The sequence below is a fragment of the Mustela nivalis genome (assembly GCF_964662115.1).
Source record: "Mustela nivalis genome assembly, chromosome: 11".
NCBI classification, from domain to species: domain Eukaryota; kingdom Metazoa; phylum Chordata; class Mammalia; order Carnivora; family Mustelidae; genus Mustela; species Mustela nivalis.
In genome coordinates this window covers 110,127,551-110,145,174 of record NC_139030.1, presented here as the reverse complement: position 1 = coordinate 110,145,174, position 17,624 = coordinate 110,127,551, and the positions used below count along the sequence as shown (strand labels likewise).

Sequence of the window (17,624 nt, the reverse complement as noted above, 5' to 3'; positions counted from 1 at the left end):
AGAACTGACTGCATTTTGTGTAATCTGTCCCTTTTTGCGCCAGAATGCAGTAAGTATGAAATGTTTGCAGTGACAGTCTCCTGCATGCGCCTGTGTTAACGGCTTCTCCAGCTGTGTGGATTTTGCAGTAAATGGCCATTGATTAACTGTGCAGATACGGAATAGAGAGTTCATACAGGAACTTTTACATGTGGAGGGGAAATCTCGTTTGGGTCTGACTTACCCCTGAAGCTGTGTTGTTATTGTGAAGCTTTGCCTCTGATTTCTAACCCGCTTGTGTGCATTTCACAGTCATGTTGCAAAGCGCACCTCCAGCAGCTCATAGCCGTGTCACGTGCCCAAGGACACTTCTCCTCTTGCCTCTCGTCATTAGTTACCATTTGAAGATTTAGCATAATTTTGTTTAAATAGCTCCATGAACATAGGCTTATTAAATAACAGAAGGGATTTTAACTGTTAAATAAACCATCAAAACTTTAATTTTATTTATAAGTTTATTTTGGAGTAGTAATATTATAAGGAACACCAGCCTTCTTTGTAGAGAAATGGCCTTCTGATCAGAATCGTAATAAGGCATCTAGGCTAGATGGACATCAGCTTCTAATCAACATGGTTAAGGTCTAAAGATTGGAGCACAGAGGTTTTTAAACTTTATATGAAAATGAGTACTGTGTCTCAGACTGTTTGTTGAAAGTATTGAAAATAAATGTGTTCTTAGTAAAAACCTTCATGATTAAAAACAAAAAAAAAAAACAGAAAACAAAACTCTTTGACCAGACTTCACATTAGAAGATTAGCCAGTGACAGTGTGTACGTGTCATTCATGGCTTAGAGTTAAAAGTTCTCCCTGATTAATGAGTTCATCATTGGTGATAGGAAACCCGTAGCTGAATTCCAGGAAAGAATGTAGTCAGATACTGCATCGTAAGTCTCATTTTAAAATTTGTCCTACATAGGAGCAAAGTTGATTTTGAAAGTTCAGCTTTCAAAAAGCTCTGTGACTTTTTTGCTTCCATCATTTATGGAGAGATTGGAAGGCCAGTTGCTCTGTGTATTCAGGAGAAACCGCAAGCTTCAGTTTCCCACTGGGATGCTCGTGGCTCATTAGGGCCAGGACTGACTGGCTGCCTCGGTAGGAGGAAGTCAGGTTTATCAGCGGTGGGGTTGTGTGTCCCTTGCTTCCATGGCCACCATCTCCGCTCCACAAAGACAGACGATAGAGGTGAAAATAACATGTCTTACCACCAGATCTACCTCTTCCCGGATGGTGTGGCTCCTGGTGGCATGTACTCCTTCAACAGACATGCAATTTTTTTCCCTTCGGTATGTGTTGTGACACATGAAGCTCTGTGGGTGGCCCAGAGAGGACTCAGGTATGGCTCTTCCGTCAGAGCTGGTGGGAGTAACTCCAGTAGGAAGGAGAAGCTCCTGAGGACCAGACAAGCGATAAATACGGGAGCCTTCTGAGAAGAGTTGCTCACTAGGGAAATGATTTTGATGTGCTGATTCCCTTGAATCTCTGTTTTTTTAGGCACTTTGATGTTTATTCACCCACAAGTCACGTGGAAAACTTGCTAGGTGCACCGTGCTGTACGGGGCACGGGCTTCCACTGGTGTGCAGAAGAGGCCCGTGGTCAGCCCTTGCCCGTCTAGGGAGACAGGACGGAAACTAATCAGTGTAACCGTATACCTCGGCCCACATGCATGTACATATAGTGTGATTTTTAGAAAGTGCTGGTGTCTCAGAGTCAGAGTGAGGATGCAGACCCTGGCTGGGGGGGCAAGAGGTCAGGTGAGGAAGACTCTCTCGAGCTGCAGAGTTTCACCTGAGAATGGCAGATTGCGAACTTGGGTGACAGAGATTATAAATCTCATTGTACCTTTTCAGATCCTTTAGGGGAAACTGTTTTTTTTATTTTTTAACTGTGTGTGGGGTGCTTCTCTGTCAGCTAAAAATCTTCATCTTTCCCAACACTGCATAACTTGTGTGTACTTCATTCACCCACCTGACTCATGAACCATTTCTCGAGTGCCTGCAGCGTGCACGCCCATGTGTGCTGGGCCTCGGTGAAACCTGCAAGACGACGTGTGTGTGTGTGTGTGTGTGTGTGTGTGTTTCTTGTGGACTGAGACGCTTGGGTGTCACTGCCGTGGGAGAGCTGACGGCACGGTCTGTGAGGCTGCCTTTGTTTTTCTCTCCGTAGGACAACAGCTTCGAGCAGTTCATCATCAATTACTGTAACGAGAAGCTGCAGCAGATCTTCATCGAACTGACCCTGAAAGAAGAGCAGGAGGAGTACGTACGGGAGGTAATGTCACCAGACATTTTTTTTTAAAGTTCCTTTTGTACTCATCATACAAATTGTGAATTCAGAAGCCGATATAAACAGGATTCTAAAATCAGATTTATCTAAGTTTAATCGTGTTGTATCTTTTACAAGTTCGTTTGTTTCGACATCTAAGCTAACTGGGATTATCTTTGCTGCTCTGCTGCTTATGCCTAGAACAGTGCCTGGCACGCAGTAGGTTCTCAGTAAGTATCCATTGACTGGCTTGAGTCTTAGTGGATTGTAATGCAATGATATAAAATAATAGCATATTAAAAAAAAGAAAATGAGTCAGAAGAATGAGCCAGCAGCAGTGGTATATCCATACCAGGGCCCACCACTCAGCGATTAGAAAGGAACAATCACCATTTGCAACAACATGGTTAGACCTAGAGGGTTTTACACTAAATGAAATAAGGCAGACTGAGAAAGACTAATATCATGTGATTTCACTCATGTGGAATCTAAAACACAAAACAAGATGAATGCACAAAAGGCAGAATCAGACCCATAAACACAGGGAACAGACTGATGGTTGCCAGAGAGAAGCGGGCTAGAGAGTGGGCAAACGGGTGAAGGAGAAGGAGAGCTACAGGCTTCCGGTTATGGAACGAGCCGGTCACAGGAGTGGAGGGCGCAGCACAGGGAATCCCGTCAGTGGGACAGTAAGCGTGTCGCGTGGTGACAGACGGGAGCTGCCCTTGTGGGCACAGCTACGGTTCGGAGAAGTTGAATGAATCACTGCGCTGTACCCCTGAGAAACACAATTTTTCAGCTATACTCGAAAGAAGTTTTTTTTTTAAACTAATAAATACTTGATCAAGGGCTTATCTGAAGATTATTAATCTTGGTTACTCCAGAATAAAACATTACAAATGAAAGAAGAAAATAAAATAGTCCACTGCTCAAGAAGAAAAAAGGAGCAAGCAGTTGGTAAGCACAGTAAGGTGAAAGACTCCCAGACGCAGCGTGCTGACTGAAGGAAGCCGGTCCGCAAGTCCGCATGCTACAGGGTTCCCTGGTACATTGTTCGAGAAGAGGCAGGCGGCAGAGACAGAATCGGTCGTGGCCCAGTGTTGGGAGCCGTGAATAAAGTATGACTGCACAGGGGCAGCATGAGGGGGTTTTGGCTGGCTGTGGTGGTTACAGGACACGATGCTTTTGCCCAAACTTAGGAGAACTGTACACCCAAAAAGTCAGTGTCACTGTATAAATTTGAAAGTATTTGAAGACTTTGTTCAATCTTAAAAAGCATTGATTTTTAAAATTTTATAATAAAAACAGGTAATATTTGTTGAGTCCTTACTGTATTGCCAGGTGTTGTACTAGTGCTTTGTGTGGATTCTCTCACTTAATGTAATTTGAAAATAATCACAAGTAATGTTTATAAAGTTTCATCCTTAATTATAAAACCATATGTGGTTTTTACCCTTTCATTTTTTAAATACTGTTTGAGTATAAAATTATTTCAAACAAAGGGAGGAATTATTGTATTGTTTCTATATTAGATTTTTGTTTCATTTGTTTTAATATTTTAATAATGGTATTGCCTATATTTCTTTATTTTCTATAGTGTTATAAATCATTGAAGACACCAAATCCTATTTATTTATTTATTTATTTATTTATTTATTTTTGCTTCAGTACAGAATTTTCTAATGTGATTGTTATCCTCAGTGTCTTAAAATAACCCATGTACTCGAAAGCTAGATCATAAATACTTCATCATCCTTTTAGAATGATCACCATGCTTTAGAAACATTTCATACTTGGCTGGCACCATTTTTAACGTAAACATCCTAAAAGCCAGATTCATTCTCTTCTGTCTTCTCATCATAAAGAGATTGACCGAACTTTGATCTGTAACTTAAAACAGTTGGTACAGATTGTCCAAAACACGTCTAAGGTAAGGAAGATTCCTTAGCTTGCTGTATGAATTAAATTCCCCTTGGAAGAAAAATAAATGTTTACACTTAAGGACAGTGTGTAAATAGACGCAGAATGATGACAGCCTCGCACGTTTGGCTTTGTAACTAGCATCAGAAGCAGTGGGTCGATTTTCGTGTCTGTCTTTATGTTGGAAATATTTTGTCTTATATTAAATATTTTGTGGGATATTTTTACATTTGAAATAGTCAACTGCCCTGCAACATGGGCTTGACTCTAAAATTTATTTTTTTCCTTGTGATTACAAATTAAGAACAGAAAAAATGTGGGCCTTGGATTCCTGGGATCAAGTTCTGACTTACTTCCTTATAAACATTGTAAATATACACAAAGTAATATTGACCCAAGGGCCTGTTGAGTAAATGTTTGGCGCGGGGCCGACGAAGTGCATGGGAAATTGCCACAGACGGAGAGTGGAATGGGAGGCGGCCTCAGAGCAGGTCAAGGGCACGCACTTCAGTCACACCATGTCAGTGGGAGACCGCTGAAGTCAAGGAAGTTTTGGGAACCGGAAGAGGACATGTCGCAGCACTGATTTTTACAAAGGACATATTCAGAGAGGACGTGAAGCGTGCGGAATGGCGCAGTGGCTGTTTTATTGGTGGTGGCGTGTGGTCTCCTCATACGGAATCTGATTTGTTCTCTTTTGTCTCTCAGGGCATAGAATGGACACACATTGACTACTTCAATAATGCTATCATTTGCGATCTCATAGAAAATGTGAGTATTGGGTACAGTTTCCTAAAAAATTGCTTAATAATAATTTCCCACTTAAAATGGTCTCACAGCCTTCAATGTTAGGCTGTAGCATTTTTGCTATTTTGACACTTTTTCTTACCAAACTGTGGAGTTCTGGAGACGGTATTATAGCCATCAGAGACCAGACACAGTTCTCCAGCACACACATAGACAGCTGGATGTTTTGATACTTGGCTGGGGTTTCTGGTGCTCAGCCCATGGCCATATCACAGAGCCCATGCCAGGCATTCAGATGCCATGCCCTCGGCCACTGTTCTCGCTGCGAGGGGCGGCCTAGGTCCAGCCTGTGGCTCCTGGGAGTATGAGCACTGGTCAGCAGAGGCTCAGAAGAAACATCTTTGCCAAAGCAGATACCCATTTCGTTTCTAAAATTCCATTAACCTCCTAATACACTATTCAGTGGTTACTATCAAAAAGACAATCAACGCTGAGGATGTGGAAGAAAAGGAACCTTTGTGCTTGATGGGTGGGAGTGTAAATTAGTGCAGCCATAATAGAAAGCAGCATGGAGATCCCTCAAAAAATTAAAAACAGAGCTGTTGTGTTATCCAGCAGTTCCACTTCTGGGTATATGTATGCAAAGGAAACAGAATCAGGATCTTGAAAAGATGTCTTTACTCCCATGTTAATTGCAGCATTAGTCGCAATATGCAAGATATGGAAACAACCTAACTGTCCGACTTGGATGGACGGATAAAGAAGTTGTGGTGTATATATACAATGGATATTATCCAGCCATAAGAAGGAAGGAAATCCTGCCATTTGTGACAAAACAGATGGACCTTGAGGGCATTATGCTAAGTGAAATAAGTTAGGCAGAGAAAGACAAATGCCTCGTGATATCACTTATATGTGGAAGCTAAAAAAGCCAAAGAAACAATAGAATGGTAGTTGCTAGGGCTTTGGGTGGGGGTTGGGGAGTGGTCAATCAAAGGGTAGTTACAAGATGAAGAAGTTGTAGGGATTTAATGTATAGCTTGGTGATTTCAGTTAACAGTGCCGTATTATATATTTGAAAATAGGAGAAAAGGTCTTAAATGTTCTCATTGCAAAAAGAAGTGGTAACCGTGTGACATGGTAGAGGTGTTGACTAGGGCTATGTATGGCAGTAATCATTTTGCAGTATACAAGTGTATCCTTGTACACCTTAAAATTCCACAGTGTTCTATGTCATTTGTATCTTAGTAAAGCTAGAAAACATTTTTAACTAAGTAAATAAAGAAAAACAAACATGCTCTTCGAGTTAAGATAAGGAGGTAAAGGGACTGTCACGGGAGCTGAGCTAAGTGGGACCCCAGGAGTGGCTCCAGTATAGACCCAGCCTTGGTTCAGACAACTGTGTGGGGGATGTGTGTGTGTGTGTGTGTGTGTGTGTGTGAGACTTTGCAGGTGGCCAAGGGCCATGGGAATTTTCAGGTGACTAGCTACATCTGTATATATGTGAAAAGGCTTAAAGTATGATAAATTACTAGATAAGTCTTAGATTCCAAAAGGGTACTAAATATTTTGTTTTTACGTAGTAGTCTGTAGCTTATTATAAATTGAATTGGTTGCAGGAAGATTGATTTGTATGTGAAAACCTGGAAACCCTTTTTTAATGTTTAAGATTACTCACACTTTTGGCTTCGATATCAAAGTTATTGAAACTTATTTTAAACAATGAGTAGACTTTATTGTCCTACAGTCTTTTTAGCTGTCAGTGGTAGTGTTCGTTAGTGCTGAAATAGAATCACAGGCCCTACGTGTCCCGCAAGTCACTTTCTGTTCATCTGTAACAAGACCCTTCGGACATGATGTAAGCAGCTGGTGTCTCTTCCTTCAGTTCTTAATATATTCCTGAACTGCACCTAGAGTTAAATAGAACATTAGATCGAATATTCTGAAGTGTGACTGTTTTTCTATTAATAAATAAACTTTGTTTTGAAATATTTGAACAGTGTTGGAAAGTGAATGCTAACATTCCACCTAAAGCAATTCAAAACTCTAATCTAATATGCAGGAAAAAATCAGTGAATTTACTGAAAATTTTTTCCTTGTAGTTTGTGACTAAAGTAATTTGCTGTGAGAACTTTAACTTTCAGAAGTCCCGACTTCTTTTTCCTTCATAAATATAACATTGAACTTAATTGTTTCCTTTCAAGAAGGAAAAACAGAGAGAACCATGGTAATGCACTTCATTTAACTAGATGATCTCAGCCCCAAATCCCCTTGCATACATGACTGAAGAAACTCGGGTTCACGGGTGCCTGGGTACATAAAGGAAGGGTTTCCTTCCAACGTTACCTAACAATGCTGTTTACTCTGGGGCTCTCGTGAACACACTTGATTCCTGAGTCCACACTTCCCCTGGGGTTTTGTGTGGAATGAGCAAATGCTGGTCAGAGGATGTCACGGCCTTGTGAGGAGAAGGGGAAAGGAACCGGGAGCTTTGGCCTGGTGGAAGTGGGTGGGGTTGGTGGTGGGTAGAGTGGATTGTTCTCTTTGGAATGGAGACGTATGGGCCCCATAGGAGCCATCAGGGGAACAGCGGGCTTAATTTAGCAAAGTAGAAGATTCCGGATTTTTGATTCAGTTTAGCTGGGCTGACTGCTCTAGGGATAAATATGATTCTCACTTGTGTTCAACATTCGTTTCGAAATTTTATGTGGAAGAATTTTATTCTAAACAGATATTCTTGAAACAGCTCGATCACCGTGATTCCGAATCACTTTTTTTTTTTTAACACTAGAAAATAAACTGTATTTTGAATACAGGAACAATCTGAAAACATCTGAACCCAATTTCCTTCTCAAGCTATGAATCCAGTAATGGCTTTAGAAGACTATGCTTTGTGATTTATGACCACATGTCATAGACATTGCATTGTCACCTTTGGTTTCTGACGTTTAGATTTGGGTTTGAGTGTGTTTGGAATATGAGGTCTGATATGCCTTTTTTGAACAATGTGAATTTCAGTCATCAGCCCGCCGAGGTAGCTGAGGTGACTTCCAAGTCCCGTTCTGTGGGGGCCGAGTGGGGGAGGGAGACTGACAGTGACTCCTCCTCCCCCCAGCAGGCACGCACACCTGGGACCGCGGAAGGGGGTTGGCTTTTGTGGCTTTTTGTGACTGGTTTTGATTCTCTGCTTTTTGTTGTAACTGAGCAGAATTTTCTGGTGACTAAGTTAATTGTGTTTGACGGTGTAATTAGGAATCATTATTTAAACAATACGGTGAGGAAGGAAGGAAACCCTTTGTACTTCCTTTCTCTCAGAACACAAACGGGATCCTGGCCATGCTGGATGAGGAGTGCCTGAGGCCTGGCACGGTCACCGACGAGACCTTCTTGGAGAAGCTCAACCAAGTCTGCGCCACCCACCAGCACTTTGAGAGCAGGATGAGCAAGAGCTCCAGGTTTCTCAACGACACATCCCTGCCCCACAGCTGTTTCAGAATTCAGCACTACGCTGGCAAGGTGCGGGGGAGCCGCGGGCACCCAGTGGGCCTGCAGTCCTGCCCTTGAGGAGGCCGTGCCTCAGGGGTGGCCTTTGGACCAGGGCCAACTTGTGAGGATGAGTTGCCAAAATCACAGAATCAGTAATTGTCCAATAGAAATAGAATCTGGATCACGCTGAGCTTAATCCTACCTGAGAGCTGAAAGGGAAACCCAGTGCACTTAATGAAAGAGTGAGAATGTATCTTAAAAATCAATTTTATTGTTTCCAGGCTCTCCGTTATCCTATAAAAATAGGTCTGTTGGCACAAATAAAAGGAGATTTGCTAGTAAAAATCAGGAGTCACTAAAGACTGACAGTAAGATTTTATAAGCACAGATCACTTAGCAAAAACTGAATTCTTAGATTGAGATTTTGGAACAACAGTGGGGAAAATACCTAACTTTAAAAGAAAAACTTAGTAATTTGCTTAATATTTGAGGAGATTAATTTTATGTCACCTGAGATCTATAAAGATAAAACCAGTTTTGACTATAGCTTGATTTTTAGAGTCGTCAAAGAGTATCAGTTGAGGTTAATGCCTCCTTTCTTTTACGTAAGGTTGCAAATGCCAAAGAGAAAGACATTCTTAATTATATATTTAGTAAAAATTAAGTATATAATATCTGAATTTCTGTTAATTTCAAAAAGTTGAAACTTGGTACTTCTATATTTTTTTCCTTAGCTTATGTTATTAAAAGATACTTTTTCTGGTCAGTTTATCTGCCCGCTTATGGTGTCTGAAAATATCAGTGCCATCTCTTTTCTTCTGTCTTCTTTTCAGCAGACTAGAATTGGTACCTGTGAACTAAAAAAAAAAAAGAAAAGAAAGAAAAGTAAAACCTCAAAAATATGCTCCAACACCAAAAAAGCCTAAAATCCTTTGAAAATGTTATGATAGTATTTTTGGAGTTTATTCTTGCAAATCCTGAAGCATAATAGAATTTATTTTGAACTCTTCTGTGATTTAGGCAGATGGAATTTAAACTTGGAGACTAATTCCGTATTAGGAGTGTGACTGCTGTGCGGGGTTGGGGGGTGGCTTGATGGAGAAAGAAGAGGCTGCGTTGTGGATCGTCGCGGACTACTTCCAGGGTTGTGTGATGCATCAGCTGTTTCGTGTGCTGCTCACAGGTGCTGTACCAGGTGGAAGGATTTGTTGACAAGAACAATGATCTTCTCTATCGAGACCTGTCCCAAGCCATGTGGAAGGCTGGCCACACCCTCATCAAGTCTTTGTTTCCTGAAGGGAACCCCGCCAAGATCAACCTGAAAAGGCCTCCCACAGCAGGCTCTCAGTTCAAGGCGTCTGTGGCCACACTGATGAAAAACCTCCAGACCAAGAACCCCAACTACATTAGGTATTTCTGGCGCATGAAATTCTTTGACAGGTTCATTGGGAAGGTCCGTTCAAGGAAGACCATTTCCCTGTTGGCCTAAATCTGAGTATAGCCCCCATGGAGAATAACCCAAGTTCTTCCCGTTGGGTAATGTGGTCTCTTGGGTTTGCTTAAAAATACTCCAGTGCCCCTCCCACCCCTTCAAGCAAGGAATTTTAAAACAGAGTGGGGGTGTGAAATTGCATTGTTGGCACATAGGGTTTTTCACTTTTTCTATCTTTGTTTCTGCCATGTTCAGAAACATAAGCATTTTTCTGGTAAAGGTTTTGCAGAAAACTCTTCTATAGGACTCATCTTGTTACATCAACTTAGAGTACAGCATTAAAGCAAGTGGGGCTTTAGTTACAACTTTCGTGTTAGATAATACATCTTTCTTCCCTGTGAGACTTTACAGATTTGGAGAAAGGAAGGACTCCCAAAACAATCTAAAATTTTTCAAAGCAACAGAAAGAATTCCTTCAGAAGCATCTGGTCTTTTTTCCCTGTTTCCAGGTACCTTAGATCTCAAGATTCAGTAAAGACCAATGAGGATTGGAGTTTTCAGTGTGTGTATTTGGTGAACTAGATAATGGGGGGGGTGTGTCTAACAGGTCAGGTTTCCTATAGTGCACACACACCCACACATCCCTTCCATAACTGTCTTTGGAAATACAGTTGTGAGGAGCCTTATGGGAAGAACATTATTTTGTGGTTTGTTCACTTAATGCTTATATTAGTAATGAATATAAACAGTCAAAACTCCCTGGTTTGATTGCAGTCAGGTTGGAACATACAGTAGGTAAAGATCCTACCTTCAAAAAAGGAAAAAAAAAAAAAAAACCAGGAAACTTTCTGTGGTCAGTTGCTTTTGTTATTCTCAATTAAGTGGACTTTTAATAAAAGTTTTCATTTAATAACAATTTATATGATGTCATATGTGTAGATCCTAGGTGAGCAGCTCAGTTATTTTTTCACCATTTTATTCACTTGACAACCACCAGCGCTGGTCAACTAAGGAACATTCTATCACCTCAGAATGTTCCTTCATTCCCCTTGTGAATATATTGTATTTTTTTCTAAAGTCTTTGTAGTTTCAGATTTCATATTAAGGTCCGTATTTTTCCATGTAGATACCCTGTTGCTCTGGCACCATATATTGAAAAGAAAAAAGATCTTTTTTTTATTCAGTTATCTTGATGCCTTTATTGAAAATCAGTTGGACACACGTGTAAGTGTCCAGGTCTCAACTCACTAGGCTGACCCACTGATCCAGCTGTCTATTTTTAAGCCAAAGGGTAGGCATTATTTCTGTAAATGTAAAAGGAGAACCATAAAAACACCAGTCAAACTAGGTAAGACTTAATTGTTCACATATTACATGTGTGTAGGATTTATTTAATACTTGTAGGTAGGCAGATTTAACCATAAATGTTTAACAGTGTATTAATTAAGATACAGAGATTGCACCCCTAAGATCCAGGCATAACAATGGTTTCCACAAGACTTACCTATTTCTTATGTAACTTCTAAGTACAAGGGCTTCAGGGCCAATCCAGCATCTTCTCCTGTTTTGTGGCTCTGTGGTTCCCAGGTTTTCCCCTCATCCATATTGTCAAGGATGGCTTTCTAGTGTGGCTCTACATTACCAGCCAGCAGTTAGTAGGAGAAGAACAAGGGGAGTACAAGTCCCTTCTTTTTAAGGGACACACTGAGAAGTGCCATATATTAATTCTGTTGTGATCCTAGTGGCCAGACTTCTGATCACATGGCCATACCTATTTGCCAAGGAGGCTAGGAAATGTCATTCCTTGGGCAGCAAACCGTCCTGGTGGAAAGGAGGGAGATACGGGGCAGTCGGGAGACAGCAGTGTCTTTAATAGTTTCATTGAGTTATTTCGTACAGTACAGCCAAGTATATGAATCTTAATTTTGTACAGCTTGTTGAAGTTTTGTGTATGTGCGCGCAGCCCCATCCAGACCAAGATAGAAAGCATTTCCATCATCCCCGAAGGTTCCTTTGTGCCCCTTCTCTGTCCCAGGTGTACCTCTCCCCAGAGGCAACAGCCATACCAATTTCTAACCATAGGTTTTTCTTGAACTTCCTATAAATGGAATTTAAAAATACGTACTTTTATGTCAGACTTACTTCAAACAACAAAATGTCAGTGCTATTCATCCATGTTTTTATTGGATGTATTAGTATATTCTTTCTTAACTGACACGTGTGTCATATTCATTTTCAGGTTTCTGTAAAATGGTTGAAAATAATTTCAAAAGATGTGACTAGGTGTCCCAAGAAGAATAATTATTACAAAATAATTATATACGCTACTTTGTTAAACAGAGATCTATCCACAAGAGACAGAGTTGAAAACCTAAAATCTCTAATTTTTTAGGTGCATCAAACCAAATGATAAAAAAGCAGCGCACATCTTCAGCGAGGCTCTGGTATGTCATCAGATCAGGTACCTGGGTCTTTTGGAGAACGTCCGAGTGAGAAGGGCAGGCTACGCCTTCAGGCAGGCCTATGAACCCTGCCTAGAAAGATACAAAATGCTTTGTAAACAAACGTGGCCTCACTGGAAAGGACCAGCAAGGTAAGAAGTTCACTGATCACATTTAATAATGAAGTTTTAAAGCATGCAGATCCCATGCTATTTTCCTCACATGCTGTTAGTAGAACAGAATTCTCTACAAGTCGGATGCATCCTCTGTGCTGGGCACTCTTCCATCAGGGTATCATTTTGTGCTAATGCTTGATTGATTATAGAGGCCTCGATTGTAAGTTCCAAACAGGGCTTATCAGATCCACATTTGTAACTTGGACTTTTAAAAATTTTAAAGACTGACCGCGAGTGGGGGTGTGGGTGTTGTTCTTTGCCTGGGTCTGCGCCAACTAAAGAAACAGATGCAGGAGCAGGGAGGACTCAGAGCCAATGTTACTGCTGATAAAGCTGGACTGGAGAATCGGGCAGAGTCCGGATCCGGCCGCTTTCGGCCCATCTTCCCCGAATCGTACTCTGCCATCTAGTCCCAGATAGAGCGCGGGACTGCTGCAGGGCCTGCGCGTGGAGCCGCCCCTGTGAGCTCTCCACATGCAGAGAGAACGCGCATGCCACTGGAGGGCTGCTGCAGAAGACAGGGCAGGCTTTGGCTGTCCGGTTCCGCTCTCACCAGTCCGAGAAGCTGGCCCTTCTCTGCAAGTGGTAGAGGCTCTCCTGACGAGCACAGGAAGGCCAGCATGTCTGTTTTACAGGCCTTTGCAGGAACTAGGGATTTGTTCTCACCGTCTTGCTGTTGCCTCCGCATTCTCACTGGACCTGTCCTGGAAGGGGAGCATTGATAGTGTTAGACACTCAGCCTGTATTACAAGGAGATGAACTTTAGATATCTGATACGGTCTCTGATGCACAGTTCAATACCCAGATAATGTCAGATCTGGGTGCCGTTCCCGCTGCTAATTGCCAGGGTATTATAGTCCGTATTTACCATATAATACAGAGAACATGTCTTCACTCCCTGCCTGACATCTAGTCCATAAATTGGTGGGTTGAAGTTTGGCTAAAGATTGGTGTTGAAAGGGGGTCCAGGTTGGAGAAGTCCGAGCCCAGTACAGGCCTTGCTCCCATTACATATGGCCTCTGCTTCATCACACCCTGTTGATCTGGCCTTTAGCATTATCTCTTGGGCTCTGCCTGTGCTGTGAGGCACGAGCACAATATTAAAAATATTTTCAAGAATTAACTGAGTGGGTTCAAAATGGATGTAAATTTCTTGTACCCCTCTTGGTTCTGGTTGGTGCTTTGTCATGGGTATATTTGATACAAAGATTGCCTCTGCTAATGAAATCAAGATACTGGCTTTAATACCATATTTTCTTAGACTACATAGTTCTGAACCCAAATTTATTCTTTTAGCGTTACTGGATTTGGTTTAATTTGTGGAGTTCAGTCTGAAGAATCTTTGACAAAAGCCTGCCTACTGAAGGAGCTTGGAAATCAAGCTATTTTTCATGCTGTTGAGAACCCAATACCATGATTAAAGATAACCTCTTTTTGTAACTCAGAAAGCTCATTGTTTTTATTTATTTTTATAGGGCTGGTGTGGAGGTTCTGTTTAATGAATTAGAGATTCCTGTGGAAGAATATTCCTTTGGTAGATCAAAGATATTCATCCGGAACCCAAGAACAGTATGTAACCAAAAGCTTGAGCCTCTGAACTTTTAATCATATAGGCAAGTCCTTATAGGATATTTAACTTCATTACGTCACCCAAGATGCAGCCAGGAGAGCACATTCTTGGTCTTTCTGCAGACATCCAGGAGGATGAGAGAGTAGGGGACAGGAGAAGAACGTGTGTGTTTTTTATGAAACATCAGAGTCTTTGAACCGATAGATTGTACAACACTATTAAAGGAATGGTGATATAATCTCCCTAATTCATAGGAATTGGGGGTAAGTTCAGTCTATATTTATTATAGCTGAATTATGCAGTAATTTTGGGAAACACAACCCTATTCGAAGTACATGTAAACATTCCTATTGAAAACATTTTTAAGGGCACTTAAAGTTCTACGTAGGAACTCCAAGGGAATGTTTCTCATAAATGAATGTAGACTGGCATGAAGTATAATTAATGCAGCAGTGTCTTTGGTAATTTGGAAATTTGAAGACTCTGGAAAATGAATTATTCAAGAGAGAAGCATTGTCAGCATCTCTGTACCCTCAGTCGCTGTGTCCCCATGAGAGTGGGAAGGGAATTGCGGGCTTCCAGTGCAGCCCTTCTCTGATTTGTCATAAATTCTGCGTCATCCTGTTGTAAGTAGTGGATCTTGTATGATTTCGTCAAAATCTGTCTTCTTAGGGTTATTGTTACTTTCATCTGTAATTAAGACAATTACTCATCTTTTTTCTCAGTGTGCCTAACTTAGCATCATGACTTTTTTCCTCCTGGGGATGTCTTTCATGCATGTCATGAAGTTTTGGTAGACTTTTGATACATCCATCTATCGTTTCTTATTAGTTATTCAAACTAGAAGACCTGAGGAAGCAGCGTCTTGAGGACTTGGCCACTCTCATTCAGAAAATTTATCGGGGGTGGAAATGCCGCACACACTTCCTGCTAATGAGAAAAAGCCAAATCGTGATAGCCGCCTGGTACAGGAGATACGCGGTAAGAGCCTCCGACCTTTTAAAATCTGTAATAATGATGCTCATTTGCAAATGTTTGTTATGTACTTAACTATATGTGTCATATTTACGTATTCAGTTTCCCCAGCAACCTCATGGAACAAGTGCTCTTGTGGCGCTTGTTAAAGACACGGGAACTGAAGCATGAGTCGTTAAGGAACTTGCGCGTGGTCACACAGCCACTAAGTGGCAGAGATGAGGTTTGCACCCAGGACCACTTGAAAGCTCGGGTTTAGTGTGTCACGACGCTGCCTTCCACTGCTACAGTTACCTGTCGTGGGAGACTGGAATCTTGAAATTGCTCATCAGATTGGAAGGGGCAGTGTCATTTAACTCTCTTCAGACGGTAGGGTCACTCTTCTAGAATAATTGGCCGTTCTCCATGTATTGTAGCCGCACTGAAAATGGCTTCATTCCAGAAAACTGATGCCACGTTTGAGTAGAATTCTGGGTTTGGTGAGAGAGTTGAGTTTCCTTTAGTCCTCAGAAAGCTAGCATACTAAGTAGGGGGAAAGACTCAAAAATTAAGTGTGTTTACTTAATGGACGTGGAATTTCTTTTGGGGATTTTCTTTCTCACTTGATTATAGATGTCTCACTGAAAGAGTACATGTTTGATGGAAGCCTGGAGGTTTGCCTTAAGGCTGGCTTCAACCAAGGCTGTGTTCTCACAAATGAATTTTAGAGATAAAAACACTAATCCCAAATGTTTTCTCATTCTACACATTTGCTCTAGAGAGTGAGTTGGAAGACGAATGGAATTTGCTGTCAGATCTCCCTTAGGGTTTTCTGTTTTTCTCCTACAGAAATGTCTTACTAGGAGGCAGTGTATAACCAGGACATAGTGTTGCTGACCTAGTCTCGTGTCGTACATCTTAGCATTATATGTCCAAGTTTGAGGAATTAAGGAGCTACTTAAATGATTAAGCCAAAGGAAAAAAATTGCTTGATCTTTAAGAGAGTTTCTTTAAAATTGCTTCCTCTAGTTGAATGAGTATGACCACTAGCATGGGTATGGTCATATGAACCTGTCGAGCACCATGGTAGATGCATTCCTTGTGTTCTGCAGAGGCGCAGAGGACAGTTGTCACCACCCTGGGCTGTGGTGGGTTCACTTCTGTGCACATAACAATGGCACGTTGTGTGCCAGAATGGCCTTTCTGCAGATTCATAATGCTCTCTTTTGTATTTGCCAGAGAAAGGGGGATCGAGAAACCGCCAGTCCTCAAGGACCCTTTTTATCATTCATTTTGAGATCATTAAGAAAATCCAAGTTTGGAAGTGTAGTGAATTCCTCTGTATCTTGAATCCTACCAATGTTTTTGCAATACCTGCTCTGCGGGGCTCTAGGGAGAGCACCATGAGCAAAACAGCCTCATTCCTGACCTAGGGCTGCTCTCTAGTGAGGCACAATATGGGTGTAAACAAGTAAATAATCAGAACAATTGCAGGTTGTAGTCAGTGCTAGGAAGGAAACAAGACTACTGAGATAAAGAGGAGCAGGGAGTTAGGATATAAATTTAGGCAGCATGGTCAGGGAAGGCCTCAGGAAGGGGGCATTTCATCAGAAGGCTGAAAAGAAACCGACAAGGCAACAAACCAAGAGTAGGTGCCATCAGCACCTTTCCTCCCTGTCTGGAGCTGTTGCATCTCCAGACGATGAAAAGAGCCACCACGTTAACGTATCATTAAATCAGAGTGGTGAGAGCTACGAGGACTATTGATTTGAAGAATAAAAACAAATGATAGCCTAACTTTCAGAGAAAATATTAATTTTATTACATCTGCTTCAGAATTGGAGCTAAATACCTCCACCAGTTAGCTGCATGTTATCCAAGCCAGTGATTAGACTCAGTATTTTTCCTCAACCAGATAACTCAAACATCTTCTCCATGCCTATTTTCATCATTTGTTGATTATTTTAAAATCCATTTTCTGTTTAATGCGTCTATGAGATGAGTTTTTTGTTTGTTTGTTTGTGTTTTTTTATGAGATGAGTTTTAAAGTGAGATAGAGTTATTTTCAAGCCATTTAGGAATTTCAGAAGAGAACAGGTACTAAGTAGATGTCAGAAGTGATGGTCAGAGATGGTGGGTGTAGTTTGTTCTGCAACACGGAGTATTCCTCCATGAGCAATCTGGGTGGTTTTCCAGCTCCTCATTTGACAGATGAGGAAATGGAGACCCAGAGAAGGTGGTGACTTGTCCAAGGTCTTTTTCTCTGGCATTCTCTTGCTTTGCTGCTCATGTGTTAAGTTCACCCTGTGTCCTCTGAGCTTCCCAAATACAGTCTAGAGTGCTGAAGGGCATGTCTCCCCCCCCCCCCCATTTCCAAAGTGAAAGAGGCACAGGATGACATCAGTACATCGTAAAGCTGTGAAATTTTGCGCCAGATGCCCACGTGCCAGTGACTATTCCGCATGAAATATCGGCAAAGCTCATGTTTCTAGCAGTGGGATTGCAGTGGCCTCCACTCTCTGAGGCATCAGCCCTAGAAGTAAAAAGGGCCCGCAGGCACTAAGACTGCCATGCCAGCATTTGATCTGAGGCCTT

At 41.6% G+C, this 17,624-nt stretch overlaps 1 protein-coding gene across 4 annotated transcripts in view; it reads left to right on the top strand.

Moving 5' to 3' along the window:
* Window positions 1-17,624, top strand: part of MYO1B (myosin IB) — a 175,072-nt gene that overhangs the window by 135,223 nt on the left and 22,225 nt on the right. For all 4 annotated transcript variants that reach the window (XM_082690485.1, XM_082690486.1, XM_082690487.1 and 1 more), the window contains exons 14-20: window positions 2,205-2,309; window positions 4,932-4,994; window positions 8,286-8,486; window positions 9,640-9,866; window positions 12,281-12,481; window positions 13,981-14,074; window positions 14,907-15,056. In XM_082690485.1, the coding sequence (XP_082546611.1) occupies window positions 2,205-2,309; window positions 4,932-4,994; window positions 8,286-8,486; window positions 9,640-9,866; window positions 12,281-12,481; window positions 13,981-14,074; window positions 14,907-15,056 (1,041 nt within the window). The remainder of the gene's footprint in view (window positions 1-2,204; window positions 2,310-4,931; window positions 4,995-8,285; window positions 8,487-9,639; window positions 9,867-12,280; window positions 12,482-13,980; window positions 14,075-14,906; window positions 15,057-17,624) is intronic.